The sequence below is a fragment of the Oncorhynchus masou genome, chromosome 25 (assembly GCF_036934945.1).
Source record: "Oncorhynchus masou masou isolate Uvic2021 chromosome 25, UVic_Omas_1.1, whole genome shotgun sequence".
NCBI lineage: Eukaryota > Metazoa > Chordata > Actinopteri > Salmoniformes > Salmonidae > Oncorhynchus > Oncorhynchus masou.
In genome coordinates this window covers 14,079,672-14,107,296 of record NC_088236.1, presented here as the reverse complement: position 1 = coordinate 14,107,296, position 27,625 = coordinate 14,079,672, and the positions used below count along the sequence as shown (strand labels likewise).

At 44.3% G+C, this 27,625-nt stretch overlaps 2 protein-coding genes across 4 annotated transcripts in view; one reads left to right on the top strand and one right to left on the bottom strand.

Moving 5' to 3' along the window:
* LOC135513805 (volume-regulated anion channel subunit LRRC8A-like) overlaps positions 1-3,258 on the bottom strand; it is a 19,829-nt gene extending 16,571 nt beyond the window's left edge. Inside the window, exons 1-2 of one of the 3 annotated variants that reach the window (XM_064936740.1) lie at positions 3,069-3,258; positions 2,118-2,249 (exon numbers count right to left, since the gene is read on the bottom strand). The gene's annotated coding sequence lies outside the window, so the exon portion shown is untranslated. Of the gene's footprint in view, positions 1-40; positions 324-2,117; positions 2,250-3,068 lie in introns of those variants that run through there. The other 2 variants (XM_064936741.1, XM_064936742.1) reach the window with 2 other exon arrangements.
* hscb (HscB mitochondrial iron-sulfur cluster cochaperone) lies at positions 3,236-27,625 on the top strand. The gene is made up of 6 exons (XM_064936745.1): positions 3,236-3,688; positions 4,418-4,514; positions 26,193-26,282; positions 26,825-26,969; positions 27,208-27,255; positions 27,384-27,625. The coding sequence occupies exons 1-6, from the start codon at positions 3,333-3,335 to the stop codon at positions 27,476-27,478; spliced, it is 831 nt and encodes a 276-aa protein (XP_064792817.1). The 5' UTR covers positions 3,236-3,332; the 3' UTR covers positions 27,479-27,625.

Below are 27,625 nucleotides of genomic sequence, written 5' to 3'. Positions count from 1 at the left end.
TATTGTCTCCCAGCGACCTTCAGGAGGAGATCCTGTTTACCTTAGAGGAGGAGGCGGGGGTGGCTGTCTGTTTCCAGTAGGCTCAACACGGCATCTCCAGCTCCTGTCTCCAGTAGGCTCAACACTGTACACCCGTGACACCAGCTCCTGTCTCCCAGTAGGCTCAACACTGTGTCTCCGTGACACCAGCTCCTGTCTCCCAGTAGGCTCAACACTGTGTCTCCAGCTCCTGTCTCCCAGTAGGCTCAACACTGTGTCTCCAGCTCCTGTCTCCCAGTAGGCTCAACACTGTGTCTCCAGCTCCTGTCTCCCAGTAGGCTCAACACTGTGTCTCCAGCTCCCGTCTCCCAGTAGGCTCAACACTGTGACACCAGCTCCCGTCTCCCAGTAGGCTCAACACTGTGACACCATCTCCCTGTGTCTCCCAGTAGGCTCAACACTGTGTCTCCAGCTCCCGTCTCCCAGTAGGCTCAACACTGTGTCTCCAGCTCCCGTCTCCCAGCTGTGTCTCCAGCTCCCGTCTCCCAGTAGGCTCAACACTGTGTCTCCAGCTCCCGTCTCCCAGTAGGCTCAACACTGTGTCTCCAGCTCCCGTCTCCCAGTAGGCTCAACACTGTGTCTCCAGCTCCCGTCTCCCAGTAGGCTCAACACTGTGTCTCCAGCTGTCTCCCAGTAGGCTCAACACTGTGTCTCCAGCTCCCAGTAGGCTCTCCCAGCTCCCGTCTCCCAGTAGGCTCAACACTGTGTCTCCAGCTGTCTCCCAGTAGGCTCAACACTGTGTCTCCAGCTCCTGTCTCCCAGTAGGCTCAACACTGTGTCTCCAGCTCCTGTCTCCCAGTAGGCTCAACACTGTGTCTCCAGCTCCTGTCTCCCAGTAGGCTCAACACTGTGTCTCCAGCTCCTGTCTCCCAGTAGGCTCAACACTGTGTCTCCAGCTCCTGTCTCCCAGTAGGCTCAACACTGTACCCCATGTCTCCTGCTCCTGGTGGTCTCCTAGAGGGAACATTGGAAGGAACCTAATAGCCCTTCTCTCTGAATGGTCATTCTATTTCAGGAATATGTTATTTAGTTCTTTAGAACGTGTTCCAAAAATTCTGCTGCAAAGTAATAAATAAAGCACATAAAAAGCTGTAGGATTGAAGAATCCACATATGTTCGTTATTGCCAACATTGTTACTTGCAATGATTATTTTGTAACAAATTCTAAAGAACATATTCCTGAGAATATAGGCTACCATCTCTGCCCTCCTCATTCCCACAAGACTGGGAGTTGGCCATCTGTCGCCGCATGTGTTCAGTGAGGAAGACAGATAAAATAGAGACTTCCTGTGGAGATGAGAAGTCTGACGCCTGCCTAGCCCCACTACAGCCCAGCCCCACTACAGCCCAGCCCCACTACAGCCCAGCCCCACTACAGCCCAGCCCCACTACAGCCTAGCCCCACTACAGCCTAGCCCCACTACAGCCCAGCCCCACTACAGCCTAGCCCCACTACAGCCCAGCCAGACCTCCAACCTACTCCCACACACAATGTCATTGTCACAGCAATTCAGTCATATTCAGAGACCAAACAACCCATTTGAGTACTGACAAAACGCACTGATTTGTAAAACGTTTCTTTATACAGGGCCAATAGAAGCACAAAAAGACAACACTCAGTGAGTGACAGTAGCCACATGTATGACCAAACTTCATATTCGTATGTAATATGCAGTACACAAGAATTCTAAGTACTGCACAGAGAATTGAAGAGTTAGAAACATGGTTAGATGACATCTCTGTGAGATTAGCCTAATTTCTGTGAACTGTGCAGGTATCTAGGCATCTGCTCTTTTTATTTTATTTAACTAGGCAAGTCAGTTAAGAACAAATTCTTATTCACCTTTATTTAACCAGGTAAGCAAGTTGAGAACAAGTTCTCATTTACAATTGCGACCTGGCCAAATTTATGACGGCCTACCAAACCCGGATTACCCTAGGCCAATTGTGCGCCGCCCTATGGGAGTTCCAATCACAGCCAGATGTGTTACAGCCTAGAATCAAACCAGGGCCTGTAGTGGCACTTCTTGCACTGAGATGCAGTGCCTTAGACCACTGCTCCACTCTGGAGCTCTTACCACAGTGTTGGTACTGGTGTGATCTGTACTTCGGTACCTGGTGCGGTCGTTGGTGGATATCCCACTCAGTGAAAGCCCATCGATCCTCATGAGCCCAGGTCTCTTCTATCTCCATAGGAATGGGTGGCTAATCTGAAAACGAAAGAAAATTGGAAGGGGAATAAGCCTAATTATGCCTAGCAAGCAACTATTTAATGTCTGGTCTTGTAGCACTGGGGTTAATACCTATCAGACAAACTCACTAGCTAGCAAACAGACTGGCAAGATGTAGGCTTGTATACAACACTAACAGCTTAAACTTACATAAGTCTGACATTCCATTCCCAAAGTTGAAATCACATGCTGGGAAGACATGTGGATTTAAGCACTTGAAAGGGTGACACACACATTACATGACATGGCTTATTCTGGAGTCTGATGATGTGATCAGTTTGCAAAGTCCAAAACACACGACACATGGATAAACTCATGAAATTCAAGAAACAAATGCAATCTCCATGGTGAAATACTCTAGCTAGTCTAGCTACATTATTTACCCTGCTAACTATCGAGCCTCGTCATATACATTTAGTAACTAGCGTTAATGACAGCTAGCTAGGTAACTAATGGTAGCTAAGTAGCTAGCTGGCCAAATCATGCCAGATGAAACCGGTATGTGATGCAGACGATTGAGGAGTTCAGCTGCTAGATAGCCTATAGTCGATGATCCATTAGCCAGTGTATAGCTATTGATGTTATCATTTCAGTGATGGCTAGCTTAGAAACACATACACCAGTTATAATTAAAGTGGTTAGCTAGCTATAACGTTAGCTAGCGTAGCTTGCTAGCTAACATTTCTTAGCATTCAAATGTTAGCTCGACCGGCATTACCATAAACAACTCTCAGAGAAGTAAGGCCCATCTTGACTATCGTTTTAACAACTATAGTCTAGTTACTAGACTAAACTTACTCAGTTTTGCTCCACTGCAGCAAGGCTGGCGAACACCACATGCTAACAGAAATACATGATGGTTTGGAGTTAGCTAGCTAGTGTTGCCTTCTTTTCATCTGTTGTCGTTGAGCATTGCAGCCTGCAATTATCCTTATTTCCGATAGGCGGCAGTAGTGTGATTTTTTTGTCGCTTATCATACAGTAGAAGAAGAAACATCATTCTCCAGGAAGTGCTCCGTTATAAACATTTAGACAACTAACCTATGCTTTCACCTGTCAACAATGCTGTCACTGAATAATTTAGGCGTTATTTTCATATCTCAGGCTCTTCAGCATTCACCAAAGTTATTAGCTATCAGGCAATGCTTATCAAAGGCTTCGTCTCGTGCAACGCTATGCAACAACTCTATCACCTTCAGCAGTAAGGGCACAAGGAGGCACACGGGCTTCAGATTACTTAACGAAAGTATAGTAAAACATGTCAGTTCACTGCAAACGACTTTCTACACAGCCTCTGTGAAGCTACACTGTTGGAACTGCAGCCAGTCTATCGAACAAACTCCGGCCTTCTTCTGTTTATCGTGTAACTCTGTCCAGCCTCCAGATGAGAGGGCGTCCTATTTTCTGATTATGGAGTGGTGAGTGATATGACGTTTTCAATTGAAATGTTACATTATGTTTACACACTCACTAAGCTACCTATTATTATCATTATTATTATTAATTTAGTTTGTATTCACTATTTTGTTTGCACTCATCAATTGAGTACTTTCTCCACCACTGTTAAACATCAAATATTAAATGTCGAGTCAATAATTATTCATCCCCTTTGTTAATGCAAGCCTAAATAAGTTCAGGAGTAAAAATGTGCTTAACAAGTCACTTAATAATTGCATGGACTCACTCTGTGTGCAATACAATCAAGTCCAGTTTTATTGGTCACATACACATGGTTAGTTGATGTTAATGTGAGTGCAGAGAAATGCTTGTGCTTCACGTTCCGACCGTGCAGTAATATCTAACAAGGAATCTAACAATTTCACAACAACTACCTTATACACACAAGTGTAAAGGACAGGGAGTGTGGATACTTATGTAAATGAGATATTTCTGTATTTCATTTTCAATACATTTCCAAACATTTCTAAAAACATGTTTGCACTTTCTCATTATGGAGTATTGTGTGTAGAAGGTTGAGAAAACAAAATATCTATTTTGAATTCAGGTTGTAACACAACAAAATGTGGAATAAATGCATGGGTAGGAATCACAATCAGTTAAAAAACAAGGCCTTTAATAGGACAGATTCACCCTAAAGTACCCTACAGTGCAATGGATGCTTAACCTCTGTTATTGCTTATTTTTAGTGACCAGACCTTTGCACTGGATACCCAGAGGCTGCAGAGAACATACTTGAAGCTCCAGCGGTCTCTTCACCCTGACAACTTCAGCCAGAAAACTGCGGTATGGATGGAGGGTTCAGGGCTTGTCAGTTGACAGCGATAAGTCTGGGAACACTTGGGTTTTGAGTAGGGATGGGCATTTTTAATGATTTCGCTATTAGGGCGATATACAATTTTGGGGGCGCTATCTGGCTATTTGAAATGCATGTGTTTTAAAGTTTAAATACTTTAATGGGGACTTGCGTGAATCAGGTGAGGCGGTGTGCTCTCTGCTTGTCAAATAATCGGGTTATCATTAATAGTTACCTCAGCCACAAAGTTAAAATTGGCTATATCGTAAAAATTCATGAAAACAAAAATGAGCTTTTGAGTCTTAACCTTATGCCTAACCTTAAATTAACAGCGTGGTTCATGTTATTTGCTAAGGTTAGGTTTGAATTCACGTTTATGCAGATACATATTTGAAATAGCCTAGGTGTGTTACTTTGTGACTGTGGTAACTTGTGATGACCATCAAATCGATGTAAAGAAGCTCCACTAGCCAGTTAAGTTAGCTAGTTAGTAATGCTAAATGAGACTGTTTTGCTGTGCTCCTGGTTCTAATGCCACAACAGCTCTATTTATATTAAACAACAGCCTACCTATTGGTTGATCATTGAAAGCTATCACTTCTCAGGGTAGCCTAGTGGTTAGAGCGTTGGACTAGTAACTGGAAGGTTGCGAGTTCAAATCCCCGAGCTGACAAGGTACAAATCTGTCGTTCTGCCCCTGAACAGGCAGTTAACCCACTGTTCCCAGGCCGTCATTGAAAATAAGAATTTGTTCTTAACTGACTTGCCTCGTTAAATAAAGGTAAAATAAAAAATAAAAATACAATTTTTTTAGCATGCGCTCCAGCAGGTATATCTCTCTGGTTACCCCCAAAACCAATTCTTTCTTTGGCTGCCTCTCCTTCCAGTTCTCTGCTGCCAATGACTGGAACAAACTACAAAAATCTCTGAAACTGGAAACACTTATCTCCCTCACTAGCTTTAAGCACCAGCTGTCAGAGCAGCTCACAGATTACTGCACCTGTACATAGCCCACCTATAATTTAGCCCAAACAACTACATCTTTCCCTACTGTATTTATTTTATTTATTTATTTATTTTGCTCCTTTGCACCCCATTATTTTTATTTCTACTTTGCACATTCTTCCATTGCAAATCTACCATTCCAGTGTTTTCCTTGCTATATTGTATTTACTTTGCCACCATGGTCTTTTTTTTTGCCTTTACCTCCCTTATCTCACCTCATTTGCTCACATCGTATATAGACTTGTTTCTACTGCATAATTGACTGTATGTTTGTTTTACTCTATGTGTAACTCTGTGTTGTTGTATGTGTCGAACTGCTTTGCTTTATCTTGGCCAGGTCGCACTAGTGGTTAGAGTGTTGGACTAGTAACCGGAAGGTTGCAAGTTCAAACCCCCGAGCTGACAAGGTACAAATCTGTCGTTCTGCCCCTGAACAGGCAGTTAACCCACTGTTCCTAGGCCGTCATTGAAAATAAGAATTTGTTCTTAACTGACTTGCCTAGTTAAATAAAGGTAAAAAAAAAAAAATGAGAACTTGTTCTCAACTTGCCTACCTGGTTAAATAAAGGTGAAATAAAATAAAATAAACATTTAGCCAACTTTATTCCGTAATTGTAATTCCATTTTGCATTGATTAGAAATCTCCAACCTCACTTGCTACACATGGAGTAGCCCAATAATGGACTAAAGGAGCCTAACTTTACTCCTTATAGTCCAAAAACCTTAAATGTTCTGTTTAAAGGCGCATTGGCTCTGGAAGCCAAAACAGCCAAATACTCCATCTAAACGTGAATCGATTCTCAATTGCGGTACGTTTCTTGAAACATAAATCCTTTTACTTTCATATTACATCAAATTAATTTCACAAATGTAAAATACATTTGTGGTGTCCGTCTTCCGTTCACACAGATGTTTGGAGACGCAGAGGTTCAGACCGAGCATTGGGTCCCTTTACAAACTCCCCTGTAGAGAAGTCGCCTTCGTCCAATGACTCTTATGTGTAGTATAATGGATGTTGATCAAGGGGCTACACATGGTGCCTCGGACAGGAGTGCAGCTTTGATTGACCGACAATAACAAGGTGCACCTGTGAAAAATTACATTTAAAAAAAAATATACGTTTTTATTAGTCATAAAAACTGTTCTAAAACTGTTGTTTTAGGCCTTATTATATTATTTTTTATATTTTATATTTTATATTTTTTATATTTTTTGTTTGATAAAAATGTCATGGTCTATCCTTGTATGTCGAAAATGTCACGTACATAATTGAATTACATTTGAGCATTTTATTCAAATAGGCCTATGTCATGTTTTGAATACTCCCAGAAGTAGGCTAATCGAATTCTAACATCCGTTCAAATATTTTAATATTATAATAACTGTGCACTAGTTTTGCAAAAGGCTAAGGCTGGGATAAGAGAAAAGGCTGGGGTCAGGTTTTTGAAAAAGTAATCCAGTGCTAGGGCTAGGTTTACACAAGGACTTTCATGAAGGCTCATGTTTGAATAGAGGTTTTGAAAATTGGTTAATAGGCCTACCACGCCTGTACAGTACTAGGAATGGACAATACCAGGCCTGTACAGCACTAGGAATGGACAATACCAGGCCTGTACAGCACTAGGAATGGACAATACCAGGCCTGTACAGCACTAGGAATGGACAATACCAGGCCTGTACAGCACTAGGAATGGACAATACCAGGCCTGTACAGCACTAGGAATGGACAATACCAGGCCTGTACAGCACTAGAAATGGACCATACCTGGCCTGTACAGTACTAGGAATGGACAATACTAGGCCTGTACAGTACTAGGAATGGACAGTACTAGGCCTAGACAATACTAGGCCTGTACAGTACTAGGAATGGACAGTACTAGGAATGGCCAATACCAGGAATGGACAATGCTAGGCCGGGACAGGACTAGGCCGGGACAGGACTAGGAATGGACAATACATGGCCTCTACAGTACCAGGATTGGAAAATGCTATGCCTCTACAGTACTAGCAATGGAAAAGCTAGGTCTGGACAGTACTGGGAATGGACAAAACTAGGCCTGTACAGCACTAGGAATGGACAATACCAGGCCTGTACAGCACTAGGAATGGACAATACCAGGCCTGTACAGCACTAGAAATGGACCATACCTGGCCTGTACAGTACTAGGAATGGACAATACTAGGCCTGTACAGTACTAGGAATGGACAGTACTAGGCCTGGACAATACTAGGCCTGTACAGTACTAGGCCTGTACAGTACTAGGAATGGCCAATACCAGGAATGGACAATGCTAGGCCGGGACAGGACTAGGCCGGGACAGGACTAGGAATGGACAATACATGGCCTCTACAGTACCAGGATTGGAAAATGCTATGCCTCTACAGTACTAGCAATGGACAAAGCTAGGTCTGGACAGTACTGGGAATGGACAAAACTAGGCCTCTACAGTAGAAGGAATGGACAGGACTAGGAATGGACAATACTAGGCCTCTACAGTACTAAGAATGGGCAGTACTATGAATGGACAGGACTAAGAATGGACAATACAAGGCCTGTACAGTACTAGGAATGGACAGTACTAGGAATGGACAATAATAGACCTGTACAGTACTTGGAAATGACAATAATAGGCCTGTACAGGACTAAGAATGGACAATACTAGACCTCTATAGTACTAGGAATGAAATATACAAGGCCTGTACAGGAACAGGTATGGACAATACGAGGAATGAACAATGCTAGGCCTGGACAGGACTAGGAATGGACAATACATGGCCTCTACAGTACTAGGATTGGACAATGCTATGCCTCTACAGTAAGAGGAATGGACAATGCTAGGCCTGGACAGGACTAGGAATGGACAATACATGGCCTCTACAGTACTAGGATTGGACAATGCTATGCCTCTACAGTAAGAGGAATGGACAATGCTAGGCCTGGACAGGACTAGGCCTTGACAGGACTAGGAATGGACAATACTAGGCCTGCACAGTACTAGGCCTGCACAGTACTAGGAATGAACAGTACTAGGAATGGACAATAACAGGCCTGTACAGTACTAGGAATGGACAATACCAGGCCTGTACAGTACAAGGAATGGACAATACCAGGCCTGTACAGTACGAGGAATGGACAATACCAGGCCTGTACAGTACTAGGACTGGACAAATCTAGGCCTGGACAGTACTAGGAATGGACGATACTTGGCCTGGACAATACTATGCCTGGACAATACTAGGCCTGGGCAGTACTAGTAATGGCCAATACTAGGAATGGACAATGCTCGGCCTCTACAGTACTGGGAATTGGACAATGCTAGACCTGTACAGTACTAGGGCTGGATAGTACAAGGAATGGACAATACTAGACCTGTACAGTACTTGGAATGGACAATACTAGGTATGGACAATACTAGGTATGGATAATACGAGGAATGGACAATACGAGGAATGGACAATACTAGGAATGGACAATACTAGGTATGGACAATACTAGGTTGTACAGTACTTGGAATGGACATTACTAGGAATGGACAATCCCAGGCATGTACAGTACTAGGAATGGACAATCCCAGGCCTGTACAGTACTAGGAATGGACAATACCAGGCCTGTACAGTACTAGGAATGGAAAATACCAGACCTGTACAGTACTAGGAATGGACAATACTAAGCCTGTACAGTACGACGAATGGACAATACCAGGAATGGACAATACCAGGCCTGGACAATGCTAGGAATGGACAATACCAGTCCTGTACAGTACTAGGAATGGACAATACTAGGCCTCTACAGTACTAGCAATGGACAGTACTATGAATGGACAGGACTAAGAATGGACAATACTAGGCCTGTACAGTACGAGGAATGGACAGTACTAGGAATGGACAATAATAGACCTGTACAGTACTTGGAATGGACAATAATAGGCCTGTACAGTAGTAGGAATGGACAGGACTATGAATGGACAATACTAGGCCTCTACAGTACTGGAAATGGACAATACTAGGATTGGAAAATACTAGACTTGTACAGGACTAGGATTGGACAATACTAGACCCCTATAGCACTAGGAATGAAATAAACAAGGCCTGTACAGGAACAGGTATGGACAATACTAGGAATGAACAATGCTAGGCCTGGACAGGATTAGGAATGGACAATACATGGCCTCTACAGTACTAGGATTGGACAATGCTATGCCTCTACAGTACTAGAAATGGACAATGCTAGGCCAAGACAGGACTAGGCCTTGACAGGACTAGGAATGGACAATACTAGGCCTGCACAGTACTAGGAATGAACAGTACTAGGAATGGACAATACCAGGCCTGTACAGTACTAGGAATGGACAATACCAGGCCTGTACAGTACTAGGAATGGACAATACCAGGCCTGTACAGTACTAGGAATGGACAATCCCGGGCTTGTACAGTACTAGGAATGGACAATCCCGGGCTTGTACAGTACTAGGAATGGACAATCCCAGGCTTGTACAGTACTAGGAATGGACAATACCGGGCCTGTACAGTACGAGGAATGGACAATACCGGGCCTGTACAGTACTAGGACTGGACAAATCTAGGCCTGTACTTTCCTTGGAATGGACAATACCAGGCCTGTACAGTACTAGGACTGGACAAATCTAGACATGGACAGTACTCGGCCTGGACAGTACTAGGCATGGACAATACTAGGCCTGTTCAGTACTAGGAATGGACAATGCCAGGCCTGGACAGTACCAGGAATGGACAATCCCGGGCCTGTACAGTTCTAGGAATGGACAATACTAGGCCTGTACAGTACTTGGAATGGACAGTACTAGGCCTGGACAATACTAGGCCTGTACAGTTCTAGGAATTGACAATACTAGGCCTGTACAGTACTAGGAATGGACAATACTAGTCCTGTACAGGACTAGGAATGGACAATACTAGGCCCGGACAGTACTAGGAATGGACAATACTAGGCCTGGACAGTACTAGGAATGAACAGTACTATGAATGTACAATACTCGGCCTGGACAATACTTGGCCTGGGCAGTACTAGGAATGGACAATACTAGGAATGGACAATGCTAGGCCTCTACAGTACTGGGAATTGGACAATACTAGGCCTCTACAGTACTGGGAATTGGACAATGCTAGACCTGGACAGGACGAGGCCTGTACAGGACTAGGAATGGACAATACTCGGCCCGGACAGTACTAGAAATGGACAATACTAGGCCTGGACAGTACTAGGTCTGGGCTGTACTAGGAATGGACAATACTAGGCCTGTTCAGTACTATGAGTGGACAATCCCAGGCCTGGATAGTACTAGGAATGGACAATCCCGGGCCTGTACAGTACTAGAAATGGACAATCCCGGGCCTGGACAGTACTTGGAATGGACAGTACTAGGCCTGGACAATACTAGGCCTGGACAGTACTATGAATGGAAAATACTAGGCCTGTACAGTACAAGGAATGGACAATACCAGGCCTGTACAGTACTCAGAATGGACAATACTAGGCCTGTACAGTACTAGTGAATGGACAATACTAGGCATGGACAATACTAGGCCTGCTCAGTACTAGGAATGGACAATGCCAGGCCTGGACAGTACTCGGAATGGACAATCCCGGGCCTGTACCGTACTAGTAATGGACAATACCAGACCTGTACAGTATTAGGAATGGACAATACTAAGCCTGTACAGTACGACGAATGGACAATACTAGGAATGGACAATACCAGGCCTGGACAATACTATAAATGGACAATACCAGGCCTGTACAGTACGAGGAATGGACAATACCAGGCCTGTACAGTACTAGGCATGGACAATACCAGGCTTGTACAGTACTAGGAATGGACAATACTTGTCCTGTACAGTACTCGGATTGGACAATACCAGGCCTGTACAGTACTTGGAATGGACAATACTAGGCATGGACAATACTAGGCCTGGACAATACTAGGATTGGACTATACTAGGCCTGTACAGTACTAGGAATGGACAATACCAGGCCTGTACAGTACTAGGAATGGACAATACCAGGCCTGTACAGTACTAGGAATGGACAATACCAGGCCTGTACAGTACTAGGAATGGACAATACCAGGCCTGTACAGCACTAGGAATGGACAATACCAGGCCTGGACAATACTAGCTTGGACAATACCAGCCCTGTTCAGTACTAGGAATGGACAGTCCCAGGCCTGTACAGTACTAGGGAATGGACAATCCCGGGCTTGTACAGTACTTGGAATTGACAATCCCGGGCCTGTACAGTACTAGGTTGGACAATACTAGGCCTGTTCAGTACTTGAAATGGACCATACTAGGCCTGTACAGTACTCGGAATGGACAAAACTAGGCATGGACAATACTAGGCCTGTTCAGTACTATGAGTGGACAATCCCAGGCCTGGACAGTACTAGGAATGGACAATCCCGGGCCTGGACAGTACTTGGAATGGACAGTACTAGGCCTGGACAATACTAGGCCTGTGCAGTTCAAGGAATGGACAATACTAGGCCTGGACTGTACTAGGAATGGACAATACTAGGCCTGGACAGTACTAGGAATGGACAATACTAGGCCTGGACAGTACTTGGCCTGGACAATACTAGGCCTGGGCAGTACTCGGAATGGCCAATACTAGGAATCGACAATACTAGGAATGGACAATCCCAGGCCTGGACAGTACTAGGAATGGACAATCCCGGGCCTGTACAGTACTAGAAATGGACAATCCTGGGCCTGGACAGTACTTGGAATGGACAGTACTTGGCTTGGACAATACTAGGCCTGTACAGTTCAAGGAATGGACAATACTAGGCCTGTACAGTACTCGGAATCGACAATACCAGGCCTGTACAATACTAGGTTGGACAATACCAGGCCTGTTCAGTACTAGGAATGGACAATACTAGGCCTGTACAGTACTCATAATGGACAATACTAGGCCTGTACAGGACTAGGAATGGACAATACTCGGCCCGGACAGTACTAGAAATGGACAATACTAGGCCTGGACAGTACTAGGAATGAACAGTACTAGGCCTGGACAATACTAGGCCTGGACAATACTAGGCCTGGACAATACTAGGCCTGGGCAGTACTAGGAATGGACAATGCCTGGCCTGTACAGTACTGGGAATTGGACAATGCTAGACCTGGGCGGGACGAGGCCTGTACAGGACTAGGAATGGACAATACTAGGCCTGTACAGTACTCGGAATGGACAATACCAGGCCTGTACAATACTAGCTTGGACAATACCAGGCTTGTTCAGTACTAGGAATGGACAATACTAGGCCTGTACAATATTCGGAATGGACAATACTAGGCCTGTACAGTACTAGGAATGAACAGTACTATGAATGTACAATATTCGGCCTGGACAATACTTGGCCTGGGCAGGACTAGGACTGGACAATACTCGGCCCAGACAGTACTAGGAATGGACAATACTAGGCCTGGACAGTACTGGGAATGAACAGTACTATGAATGTACAATACTAGGCCTGGATAATACTAGGCCTGGACAATACTAGGCCTGGGCAGTACTAGGAATGGACAATACTAGGAATAGACAATGCTAGGCTTCTACAGTACTGGGAATTGGACAATGCTAGACCTGGACAGGACTCAAATGGACAATACTAGGTCTGTACAGTACTTGGAGTTGACAATACCAGGCTTGTACAGTACTAGGAATGGACAATACCAGGCCTGTACAGTACTAGGAAAGGACAATACCAGGCCTGTACAGTACTAGGACTGGACAAATCTAGACCTGGACAGTACTAGGAATGGACAATACTAGGAATGGACAATGCTAGGCCTCTACAGTACTGGGAATTGGACAATGCCTCGACCTGGATGGACAATACCAGGCCTGTACAGTACTAGGAATGGACAATACTAGGCCTGTACAGGACTAGGAATGGACAATACTCGGCCCGGACACTACTAGAAATGGACAATACTAGGCCTGGGCAGTACTAGGAATGAACAGTACTATGAATGTACAATACTAGGCCTGGACAATACTAGGCCTGGACAATACTAGGCCTGGGCAGTACTAGGAATGGACAATACTAGGAATGGACAATGCTAGGCCTCTACAGTACTGGGAATTGGACAATGCTAGACTTGGACAGGACGAGGCCTGTACAGGACTAGGAATGGACAATATTAGGCCCAGACAGTACTAGGAATGGACAATACTAGGCCTGTACAGTATTCGGAATGGACAATACTAGGCCTGTACAATACTCGGTATGGACAAAACTAGGCATGGACAATACTAGGTCTGTTCAGTACTATGAGTGGACAATCCCAGGCCTGTACAGTACTTGCAATTGACAATACTAGGCCTGTACAGTTCTAGGAATGGACAATAATAGGCCTGTACATTACTTGGAATAGACAGTACTAGGCCTGGACAATACTAGGCCTGGACAATACTAGGATTGGACAATACTAAGCCTGTACAGTACTAGGAATGGACAATAATATGCCTGTACAGTACTTGGAATGGACAATACTAGGCCTGGACAATACTAGGATTGGACTATACTAGGCATGTACAGTACTAGGAATGGACAATACTAGTCCTGGGCAGTACTAGGAATGGACAATACTAGGAATGGACAATGCTAGGCCTCTACAGTACTGGGAATTGGACAATGCTAGACCTGGACAGGACGAGGCCTGTACAGTATTTGGAATGGACAATACTAGGCCTGTACAGGACTAGGAATGGACAATACTCGGCCCGGACAGTACTAGAAATGGACAATACTAGGCCTGGACAGTACTAGGAATGAACAGTACTAGGCCTGGACAATACTAGGCCTGGACAATACTAGGCTTGGACAATACTAGGCCTGGGCAGTACTAGGAATGGACAATGCCTGGCCTGTACAGTACTGGGAATTGGACAATGCTAGACCTGGGCGGGACGAGGCCTGTACAGGAATGGACAATACTAGGCCTGTACAGTACTCGGAATGGACAATACCAGGCCTGTACAATACTAGCTTGGACAATACCAGGCTTGTTCAGTACTAGGAATGGACAATACTAGGCCTGTACAATATTCGGAATGGACAATACTAGGCCTGTACAGTACTAGGAATGAACAGTACTATGAATGTACAATACTCGGCCTGGACAATACTTGGCCTGGGCAGGACTAGGACTGGACAATACTCGGCCCAGACAGTACTAGGAATGGACAATACTAGGCCTGGACAGTACTGGGAATGAACAGTACTATGAATGTACAATACTAGGCCTGGATAATACTAGGCCTGGACAATACTAGGCCTGGGCAGTACTAGGAATGGACAATACTAGGAATAGACAATGCTAGGCTTCTACAGTACTGGGAATTGGACAATGCTAGACCTGGACAGGACTCAAATGGACAATACTAGGTCTGTACAGTACTTGGAGTTGACAATACCAGGCTTGTACAGTACTAGGAATGGACAATACCAGGCCTGTACAGTACTAGGAAAGGACAATACCAGGCCTGTACAGTACGAGGAATGGACAATACCAGGCCTGTACAGTACTAGGACTGGACAAATCTAGTCCTGTACAGTACTAGGAATGGACAATACCAGGCCTGTACAGTACTAGGACTGGACAAATCTAGACCTGGACAGTACTAGGAATGGACAATACTAGGAATGGACAATGCTAGGCCTCTACAGTACTGGGAATTGGACAATGCTCGACCTGGACAGGACGAGGCCTGTACAGTACTTGGAATGGACAATACTAGGCCTGTACAGGACTAGGAATGGACAATACTCGGCCCGGACACTACTAGAAATGGACAATACTAGGCCTGGGCAGTACTAGGGATGAACAGTACTATGAATGTACAATACTAGGCCTGGACAATACTAGGCCTGGACAATACTAGGCCTGGGCAATACTAGGAATGGACAATACTAGGAATGGACAATGCTAGGCCTCTACAGTACTGGGAATTGGACAATGCTAGACCTGGACAGGACGAGGCCTGTACAGGACTAGGAATGGACAATATTAGGCCCAGACAGTACTAGGAATGGACAATACTAGGCCTGTACAGTATTCGGAATGGACAATACTAGGCCTGTACAATACTCGGTATGGACAAAACTAGTTATGGACAATACTAGGCCTGTTCAGTACTATGAGTGGACAATCCCAGGCCTGTACAGTACTTGCAATTGACAATACTAGGCCTGTACAGTTCTAGGAATGGACAATAATAGGCCTGTACATTACTTGGAATAGACAGTACTAGGCCTGGACAATACTAGGCCTGGACAATACTAGGATTGGACAATACTAAGCCTGTACAGTACTAGGAATGGACAATAATATGCCTGTACAGTACTTGGAATGGACAATACTAGGCCTGGACAATACTAGGATTGGACTATACTAGGCCTGTACAGTACTAGGAATGGACAATACTAGTCCTGGGCAGTACTAGGAATGGACAATACTAGGAATGGACAATGCTAGGCCTCTACAGTACTGGGAATTGGACAATGCTAGACCTGGACAGGACGAGGCCTGTACAGTATTTGGAATGGACAATACTAGGCCTGTACAGGACTAGGAATGGACAATACTCGGCCCGGACAGTACTAGAAATGGACAATACTAGGCCTGGACAGTACTAGGAATGAACAGTACTAGGCCTGGACAATACTAGGCCTGGACAATACTAGGCCTGGGCAGTACTAGGAATGGACAATACCTGGCCTGTACAGTACTAGGAATGGACAATGCTAGACCTGGGTACTAGGAATGGACGAGGCCTGTACAGGACTAGGAATGGACAATACTAGGCCTGTACAGTACTCGGAATGGACAATACCAGGCCTGTACAATACTAGCTTGGACAATACCAGGCTTGTTCAGTACTAGGAATGGACAATACTAGGCCTGTACAATATTCGGAATGGACAATACTAGGCCTGTACAGTACTAGGAATGAACAGTACTATGAATGTACAATACTCGGCCTGGACAATACTTGGCCTGGGCAGTACTAGGAATGGACAATACTAGGCCTCTACAGTACTGGGAATTGGACAATGCTAGACCTGGACAGGACGAGGCCTGTTCAGTTCTAGGAATGGACAATACTAGGCCTGTACAGTACTCGGTATGAACAAAACTAGGCATGGACAAGACTAGGCCTGTTCAGTACTATGAGTGGACAATACTAGGCCTGTACAGAATTCGGAATGGACAATACTAGGCCTGTACAGTACTCGGTATGGACAAAACTAGGCATGGACAATACTAGGCCTGTTCAGTACTATGAGTGGACAATCCCAGGCCTGGATAGTACTAGGAACGGACAATGCTAGGCCTGGACAGTACTAGGAATGGACAATACTAGGCCTGGACAGTACTAGGAATGGACAATACTCGGCCCGGACAGTGCTAGAAATGGACAATACTATGAATGTACAATACTAGGCCTGGACAATACTAGGCCTGGGCAGTACTAGGAATGGACAATACTAGGAATGGACAATGCTAGGCCTCTACAGTACTGGGAATTGGACAATGCTAGACCTGGACAGGACGAGGCCTGTACAGGACTAGGAATGGACAATACTCGGCCCAGACAGTACTAGGAATGGACAATACTAGGCCTGTACAGTACTCGGAATGGACAATACCAGGCCTGTACAATACTAGGCCTGTTCAGTACTATGAGTGGACAATCCCAGGCCTGGATAGTACAATGAATGGACAATGCTAGGCCTGGACAGTACTAGGAATGGACAATACTAGGCCTGGACAGTACTAGGAATGGACAATACTAGGCCTGTACAGTACTAGGAATGAACAGTACTATGAATATACAATACTCGGCCTGGACAATACTAGGCCTGGGCAGTACTAGGAATGGACAATACTAGGAATGGACAGTACTAGGAATTGACAATACTAGGCCTGGACAGTACTAGGAATGTACAATACTAGGCCTGGACAGTACTAGGAATGGACAATACTCGGCCCGGACAGTACTAGAAATGGACAATACTATGAATGTACACTACTAGGCCTGGACAATACTAGGCCTGGGCAGTACTAGGAATGGACAATACTAGGAATGGACAATGCTAGGCCTCTACAGTACTGGGAATTGGACAATGCTAGACCTAGACAGGACGAGGCCTGTACAGGACTAGGAATGGACAATACTCGGCCCAGACAGTACTAGGAATGGACAATACTAGGCCTGTACAGTACTCGGAATGGACAATACCAGGCCTGTACAATACTAGCTTGGACAATACCAGCCCTGTTCAGTACTAGGAATGGACAATACTAGTCCTGTACAGTACTCGGTATGGACAAAACTAGGCATGGACAATACTAGGCCTGTTCAGTACTATGAGTGGACAATCCCAGGCCTGTACAGTACTTGGAATTGACAATACTAGGCATGTACAGTTCTAGGAATGGACAATAATAGGCCTGTACAGTACTTGGAATGGACAATAATAGGCCTGGACAATACTAGGCCTGGACAATACCAGGATTGGACAATACTAGGCCTGTACAGTACTAGGATTGGACAATAATAGGCCTGTACAGTACTTGGAATGGACAATACTAGGCATGGATAATACTAGGCCTGGACAATACTAGGATTGGACAATACTAGTCCTGTACATTACTAGGAATGGACAATACTCGGCCCAGACAGTACTAGGAATGGACAATACTAGACCTGGACAGTACTAGGAATGAACAGTACTATGAATGTACAATACTCAGCCTGGACAATACTTGGCCTGGGCAGTACTAGGAATGGACAATACTAGGAATGGACAATGCTAGGCCTCTACAGTACTGGGAATTGGACAATGCTAGACCTGGACAGGACGAGGCCTGGAAAATACTAGGCCTGGACAATACTAGGCCTGTACAGGACTAGGACTGGACAATACTCGGCCCAGACAGTACTAGGAATGGACAATACTAGGCCTGGACAGTACTGGGAATGAACAGTACTATGAATGTACAATACTAGGCCTGGATAATACTAGGCCTGGACAATACTAGGCCTGGGCAGTACTAGGAATGGACAATGCTAGGCTTCTACAGTACTGGGAATTGGACAATGCTAGACTTGGACAGGACTCAAATGGACAATACTAGGTCTGTACAGTACTTGGAGTTGACAATACCAGGCTTGTACAGTACTAGGAATGGACAATACCAGGCCTGTACAGTACTAGGAAAGGACAATACCAGGCCTGTACAGTACGAGGAATGGACAATACCAGGCCTGTACAGTACTAGGACTGGACAAATCTAGTCCTGTACAGTACTAGGAATGGACAATACCAGGCCTGTACAGTACTAGGACTGGACAAATCTAGACCTGGACAGTACTAGGAATGGACAGTACTCGGCCTGGACAGTACTAGGAATGGACGATACTAGGCCTGGACAGTACTAGGCCTGGCCTGGGCAGTCCTAGTAATGGCCAATACTAGGAATGGACAATGCTCGGCCTCTACAGTACTGGGAATTGGACAATGCTAGACCTGTACAGTACTAGGGCTGGATAGTACAAGGAATGGACAATAATAGGCCTGTACAGTTCTTGGAAGGGACAATACTAGACCTGCACAGTACTTGGAATGGACAATACTAGGTATGGACAATACTAGGAATGGACAATACTAGGAATGGACAATACTAGGTCTGTACAGTACTAGGAATGGACAATACTAGGTCTGTACAGTACTAGGAATGGACAATCCCAGTCCTGTACAGTACTAGGAATGGACAATACTAGGAATGGACAATACTAGGCCTGTACAGTACTAGGAATGGACAATCCCAGGCCTGTAAATACTATGAATGGAAAATACCAGGCCTGTACAGTACTAGGAATGGACAATACCAGGTGTGTACAGTACTAGTAATGGAAAATACCAGACCTGTACAGTACTAGGAATGGACAATACTAAGCCTGTACAGTACGACGAATGGACAATACCAGGAATGGACAATACCAGGCCTAGACAATACTAGAAATGGACAATACCAGGCCTGTACAGTACGAGGAATGGACAATACCAGGCCTGTACAGTACTAGGAATGGACAGTCCCCGGCTTGTACAGTACTAGGTTGGACAATACTAGGCCTGTTCAGTACTTGGAATGGACAATACTAGGCCTGTACAGTACTCGGAATGGACAATACTAGGCCTGTACAGTACGAGGAATGGACAATACCAGGCCTGTACAATACTAGCTTGGACAATACCAGCCCTGTTCAGTACTAGGAATGGACAATACTAGGCCTGTACAGTATTCGGAATGGACAATACTAGGCCTGTACAGTACTATGAGTGGACAATCCCAGGCCTGAACAGTACTAGGAATGGACAATCCCGGGCCTGTACAGTACTAGAAATTGACAATCCCGGGCCTGGACAGTACTTGGAATGGACAGTACTAGGCCTGGACAATACCTGGCCTGTACAGTTCAAGGAATGGACAATACTAGGCCTGGACAGTACTAGGAATGGACAATACTAGGCCTGGACAGTACTAGGAATGGACAATACTAGGCCTGGACAGTACTAGGAATGGACAATACTAGGCCTGGACGGTACTAGGAATAGACAATACTAGGCCTGGACAGTACTTGGCCTGGACAATACCAGGCCTGGACAGTACTAGGAATGGCCAATACTAGGCCTATACAGTACTAGGTTGCACAATACCAGGCCTGTTCAGTATGAGGAATGGACAATACTAGGCCTGTACAGTACTTGGAATGGACAATACCTGGCCTGTACAATACTAGGTTGGACAATACCAGGCCTGTTCAGTACTAGGAATGGACAATACTAGGCCTGTACAGTACTCATAATGGACAATACTAGGCCTGTACAGTACTAGGGAATGGACAATACTAGGCATGGACAATACTAGGCCTGGACAGTACCAGGAATGGACAATATTAGGCCTGTACAGTACTAGGAATGGACAATGCTAGTTCTGTACAGGACTAGGAATGGACAATACTAGGCCCGGACAGTACTAGGAATAGACAATACTAGACTTGTACAGGACTAGGAATGGACAATACTAGGCCTCTACAGGACTAGGAATGGACAATACTAGGCCTCTCAGGACTAGGAATGGACAATACTAGACCTCTACAGGACTAGGAATGGACAATACTAGGCCTCTACAGGACTAGGAATGGACAATACTAGACCTCTACAGGACTAGGAATGGACAATACTAGACCTCTACAGGACTAGGAATGGACAATACTAGGCCTCTCAGGACTAGGAATGGACAATACTAGACCTCTACAGGACTAGGAATGGACAATACTAGACCTCTACAGGACTAGGAATGGACAATACTAGGCCTCTACAGGACTAGGAATGGACAATGCTAGGCTTCTACAGTACTGGGAATTGGACAATGCTAGACTTGGACAGGACTCAAATGGACAATACTAGGTCTGTACAGTACTTGGAGTTGACAATACCAGGCTTGTACAGTACTAGGAATGGACAATACCAGGCCTGTACAGTACTAGGAAAGGACAATACCAGGCCTGTACAGTACGAGGAATGGACAATACCAGGCCTGTACAGTACTAGGACTGGACAAATCTAGTCCTGTACAGTACTAGGAATGGACAATACCAGGCCTGTACAGTACTAGGACTGGACAAATCTAGACCTGGACAGTACTAGGAATGGACAGTACTCGGCCTGGACAGTACTAGGAATGGACGATACTAGGCCTGGACAGTACTAGGCCTGGCCTGGGCAGTCCTAGTAATGGCCAATACTAGGAATGGACAATGCTCGGCCTCTACAGTACTGGGAATTGGACAATGCTAGACCTGTACAGTACTAGGGCTGGATAGTACAAGGAATGGACAATAATAGGCCTGTACAGTTCTTGGAAGGGACAATACTAGACCTGCACAGTACTTGGAATGGACAATACTAGGTATGGACAATACTAGGAATGGACAATACTAGGAATGGACAATACTAGGAATGGACAATACTAGGTCTGTACAGTACTAGGAATGGACAATACTAGGTCTGTACAGTACTAGGAATGGACAATCCCAGTCCTGTACAGTACTAGGAATGGACAATACTAGGAATGGACAATACTAGGCCTGTACAGTACTAGGAATGGACAATCCCAGGCCTGTAAATACTATGAATGGAAAATACCAGGCCTGTACAGTACTAGGAATGGACAATACCAGGTGTGTACAGTACTAGTAATGGAAAATACCAGACCTGTACAGTACTAGGAATGGACAATACTAAGCCTGTACAGTACGACGAATGGACAATACCAGGAATGGACAATACCAGGCCTAGACAATACTAGAAATGGACAATACCAGGCCTGTACAGTACGAGGAATGGACAATACCAGGCCTGTACAGTACTAGGAATGGACAGTCCTAGGCTTGTACAGTACTAGGTTGGACAATACTAGGCCTGTTCAGTACTTGGAATGGACAATACTAGGCCTGTACAGTACTCGGAATGGACAATACTAGGCCTGTACAGTACGAGGAATGGACAATACCAGGCCTGTACAATACTAGCTTGGACAATACCAGCCCTGTTCAGTACTAGGAATGGACAATACTAGGCCTGTACAGTATTCGGAATGGACAATACTAGGCCTGTACAGTACTATGAGTGGACAATCCCAGGCCTGAACAGTACTAGGAATGGACAATCCCGGGCCTGTACAGTACTAGAAATTGACAATCCCGGGCCTGGACAGTACTTGGAATGGACAGTACTAGGCCTGGACAATACCTGGCCTGTACAGTTCAAGGAATGGACAATACTAGGCCTGGACAGTACTAGGAATGGACAATACTAGGCCTGGACAGTACTAGGAATGGACAATACTAGGCCTGGACAGTACTAGGAATGGACTATACTAGGCCTGGACGGTACTAGGAATAGACAATACTAGGCCTGGACAGTACTTGGCCTGGACAATACCAGGCCTGGACAGTACTAGGAATGGCCAATACTAGGCCTATACAGTACTAGGTTGCACAATACCAGGCCTGTTCAGTATGAGGAATGGACAATACTAGGCCTGTACAGTACTCGGAATGGACAATACCTGGCCTGTACAATACTAGGTTGGACAATACCAGGCCTGTTCAGTACTAGGAATGGACAATACTAGGCCTGTACAGTACTCATAATGGACAATACTAGGCCTGTACAGTACTAGGGAATGGACAATACTAGGCATGGACAATACTAGGCCTGGACAGTACCAGGAATGGACAATATTAGGCCTGTACAGTACTAGGAATGGACAATGCTAGTTCTGTACAGGACTAGGAATGGACAATACTAGGCCCGGACAGTACTAGGAATAGACAATACTAGACTTGTACAGGACTAGGAATGGACAATACTAGGCCTCTACAGGACTAGGAATGGACAATACTAGGCCTCTCAGGACTAGGAATGGACAATACTAGACCTCTACAGGACTAGGAATGGACAATACTAGGCCTCTACAGGACTAGGAATGGACAATACTAGACCTCTACAGGACTAGGAATGGACAATACTAGACCTCTACAGGACTAGGAATGGACAATACTAGGCCTCTCAGGACTAGGAATGGACAATACTAGACCTCTACAGGACTAGGAATGGACAATACTAGACCTCTACAGGACTAGGAATGGACAATACTAGGCCTCTACAGGACTAGGAATGGACAATACTAGGCCTCTCAGGACTAGGACTGGACAATACTAGACCTCTACAGGACTAGGAATGGACAATACTAGACCTCTACAGGACTAGGAATGGACAATACTAGGCCTCTCAGGACTAGGAATGGACAATACTAGACCTCTACAGGACTAAGAATGGACAATACTAGGCCTCTACAGTACTAGGAATGGACAGTACTAGGAATGGGTGCTTGCATTTCACACTTAACCATTTTAGACCCTGTAATATCATGGGATAATGATATGATCTGGATCGGCTGGGATAATTATGTAATTTAAATAACACACCATTCTTCAATGGGACTAGACAGTTATAATCTACATCGGCTGGGATAATGATATAAGTTAAATTACCCACTATACTTCAATGGGACTAGACAGTTATCAACTAATTAGCTGACCTTATACTGTTGCACAATGGGACTGAACGCAAAACATGCTGCCAAGGATTCCTCTACCACAACCAAATCATTACACAACTTTCCGACTGTATTATTAAATCAGCACCCCTGGCTACAATCCCCTAATTTGACTCAGTCCTACAGGGGGTAAAACTCATTACTTACAATTACAAGGTTTCCAGGATGCTCCTGTTGCATTTGAGGCATCCAGGTAAAGACAAAGGGCATACTGTTGACATGACAGCCCCTCTGGCCACCACTGGAGGCTACTGATCCTGCCTGGGTTTGAAGGACCTGACAGCTGCAAATGCTCTCTGCCTGTCAGCCGTCTCCAAAACTGCATCCCACATGGCACCCTATTCACTTTGTAGTGCACTACTTTTTATTGGATGGAATAGGGTGCCATTTGGGATGCACACTAAGCTTGTATCCACCGTTACACCCATCCACCACATCTCACTTATACCTGTTCCCTGATGGATCCAGACACATTCCAACCCGCTTCCCACTGTAAAGTGTCAAGATCTGTCGAAGAATCTAATTATCACCCAGGGTTTGGCTTTTAAAAGATAAATGGATATAGAGGAAAGGGGAATACCTAGTCAGTTGCACAATTTAAAGCATTCAACCGAAATGTGTCTTCCACATTCAACCCAATCCCTCTGAGTCGGAGAGGTGGCAATGTGTGAAATAACTTGTAATGTAATTCCCATGGTGACATGGTCTTTCCCACATTTGAGACAGTTTGACAGTTTGAGGAAAGATGTGTTAAATGTGTTTGTGTTTATTTTTGTGTGTCTGACGTCCAATATTCTCTATATACAGTCACATCCCAAATGACTGGTACCCTTTATTTAAGATGAGCAAAAGAATACTGTAAAATAACTCATACAAATACTCAGCTATATTGTATGCAAACATTGTTTTGACAATTAGATTCTTTAATACTAATATTATTGCTCAGAGAAAGAGATTTTGTTTAACAAGTAATAAATTAGAGAGGTCAGAATTATTGGCACCCCTGTTTTCAATACTCCGGCACCCTCTGCTTACGAGGATAACGGCACTGACCCTTTTTCTGAAATGTTTTATATGATTGGAGAACACACTGGGAGGGATCATAGAGTTGCAGTCTGTTTTTCAATGGGTGGCCAGTAATAAACTGGTCCTGAACATTTCTAAAACTAAGAGCTAAGCTAACTAAGTTTTAGACCTCAGCTGAATCTGGTTATGAATGGTGTGGCTGTTGAACAAGTTGAGGAGACTAAGTTAGTTGGTGTTACTGTAAACTGTAATGTTCAAAACATAGATTCAATGGTTGTAAAGATTGGGATGTCTGTCTAATAAAGAGATGCTCTGCTTTTTTGACACCACACTCCACAAAGCAAGTTGTGCAAACTCTAGTTTGATCTTATCTTGAAGAAAGACCAAGTTAAGGTGCTGCTGGCCCAGAACAGAGCAGCCCGACTGTAATCAGAGGGTTAATATTAATCCCTTGTATGTCAGTCTCTCTTGGTTAAGAGTTGAGGAAAGACTGACTGCGTCACTTCTTGTTTTTATATGAAATATTCATGTGTTGGAAATTCCAAATTGTTTGCATAATCAACTTACACACTGACACACACACTTACCCCACCAGACATGCCACCAGGGGTCTTTTCACAGCCCCCAGGTCCAGAACAAATTCACAGCAAACCTGGTTTCAAAAAACAAATGGAGCAACACCTAACGTCTCTCCCCCATGTGATCTAATTGTTGTGTGTACTGGCATGTGTGTGTGGAACTGATAGATGCACACACACACGACATGTTAATGTTTTAAATGAATGTCAAGTCTTTTGTCTGTAATGTATTTTTTCTTCATGTGTTGTACCCCAGTAAGACTAACTGTTGCTAATGGGGTTCCTAATAATCTAAATAAAACCTTTCGACATTCCTCCGTACAGAATCTTTCCAGATCCTTGATATCATTCATCTGTGCTTATGGACTGCTCTCTTCAATTCAAACCACAGGTTTTCAATGGGGTTCAAGTCCAGAAACTGAGCTGGCCATTGCAAAATGTTGATTTTGTGCTCAATAAACCATTTCTTTGTGGATTTCGATGTAAACTTGGGGTTATTGTTTTGATGGAAGATCCACTTGCGGCCAGGTTCCTGCCTCCTGGCAGAGGCAACCAGGTTTTTGGCTAAAATGTCATGCACTTGGTGAAGTTCATGATGCCATTGACCTTAACAATATAACTCAGTATTTGTATAATTTATTTCATACAGTCCTTTTTGTTCATCTTCATAAAGGGTGCCGATAATTTTGGATGTGACTGTATGTTACCATTATGTGATGTCAGTCTGATCACTGTACTGTAGTTAGTCTATATGGCCAATGTACTGGTGTACCGAATCTTTATTTGTAAGTTAAAGTTGTCTATTTCTTTTGTCAGAAAGAACAAGAGTACTCTGAATACCAGTCAGCCCTAGTAAACAAGGCATACAGGACCCTGCTCAAGCCTTTGAGTCGTGGCCTTTACATGGTGAGTTTGATGTCCTTGTTTTACATTTTTATTGTATTATTTATATAGACACACTTTGAATTAATGTCAGCACCAGTGGAGGCTGCTGAGGGGAGGACGGCTCACAATAATGGCTAGAATGGAGTGGATGGAATGGAAACCATGTATTTGTTAGCATTCTACGTATTCTGCTCCAGCTATTGCCACGAGCCCGTCCTCCCCAATTAAGGTGCCACCAACCTTCGGTGGTTAGCACAGTTTGTCTTAACAATCCCTTTTTCTCAAACCAATTCAATCAGTTAAATAGTATTAACGTAGCAAGAACCCTTTTAACAACCACAGTTGTCACATTGTTTGAGAGTAACCTAGCCTAGAACCCCTAAGAGCAATCAACAGCACAAAGCGCCCCCCCCCCATCAGTTTTTCTGCTGTGCTTGTTTGTTTTTATAGCATGCCAGACAGTCAGTGATATGTTTATATGTGACAACCTGGTGGAATATTGTGTTCCCTTCAATGTCAGATGATTATTTCTTTTTTTAAGTGAGTTACTGCTTCTATTTCAGCTGGAGCTGAATGGCATGGGGATAGAGGAGGGGACTGATGCGGGGGCTGATCCTCTGTTCCTTATGGAGTTGATGGAGATCAACCAAGCACTGGATGAGACACGAAGCAAAGAAGAGTCGGCCAAGATAGGCGCCTCTATGAAAGGTCTGGGTTGGAAAAGTCATTTTACTCCGGCTACTTCTGTTTTGTTTTTGAGTATGTTGATTTGAATCGGCAGGATGTGAGTTTAATGAAACGGATCAGTGTTTTGCTTATTTTTCCAGTAATTACTTTTCCAGTAATGTAATGAGAGTAATGAGATTTTTTCGGGGTGATGAAATTGTACCGTATGGCCCCTAAATGCAAAATGTATTCAAGTTTTAGTTTGCCTTTTTACTTGCAGAGAAGTTGAACGACTTGACTGAACAAATAGATGCATCCCTGCACAAAGGTATGCTGCACTATCTCAGAGGACAAAGTGTTACTCTCCCTCCTCTGTCTTCAGTCTTCGGAGATGCTTGCTGATGCCCTGGTGAGACATGGTTCAACTTTGACTCAACGTCTATTTCTTTTCAACAGGAGAGCTTCAAGCTGCCAAAGCGCTTCTCGCCCAAATGAAATACTTTGCGAACATTGAAGAGAAGGTGAAGGAAAAACTTTCAGAGCTAATGTAAAACTGTGTTGACTTCCATTTGATGCTTCCAGGGTCATTTTAATGTTGTTGATATTTTCAAAAAAATACAATGCCACATTTGAATAGAAGGTTTTAAAGATGAGCATGCGAGTTTCAGGTATACAAATAAATGTCAAGTATTTACTGA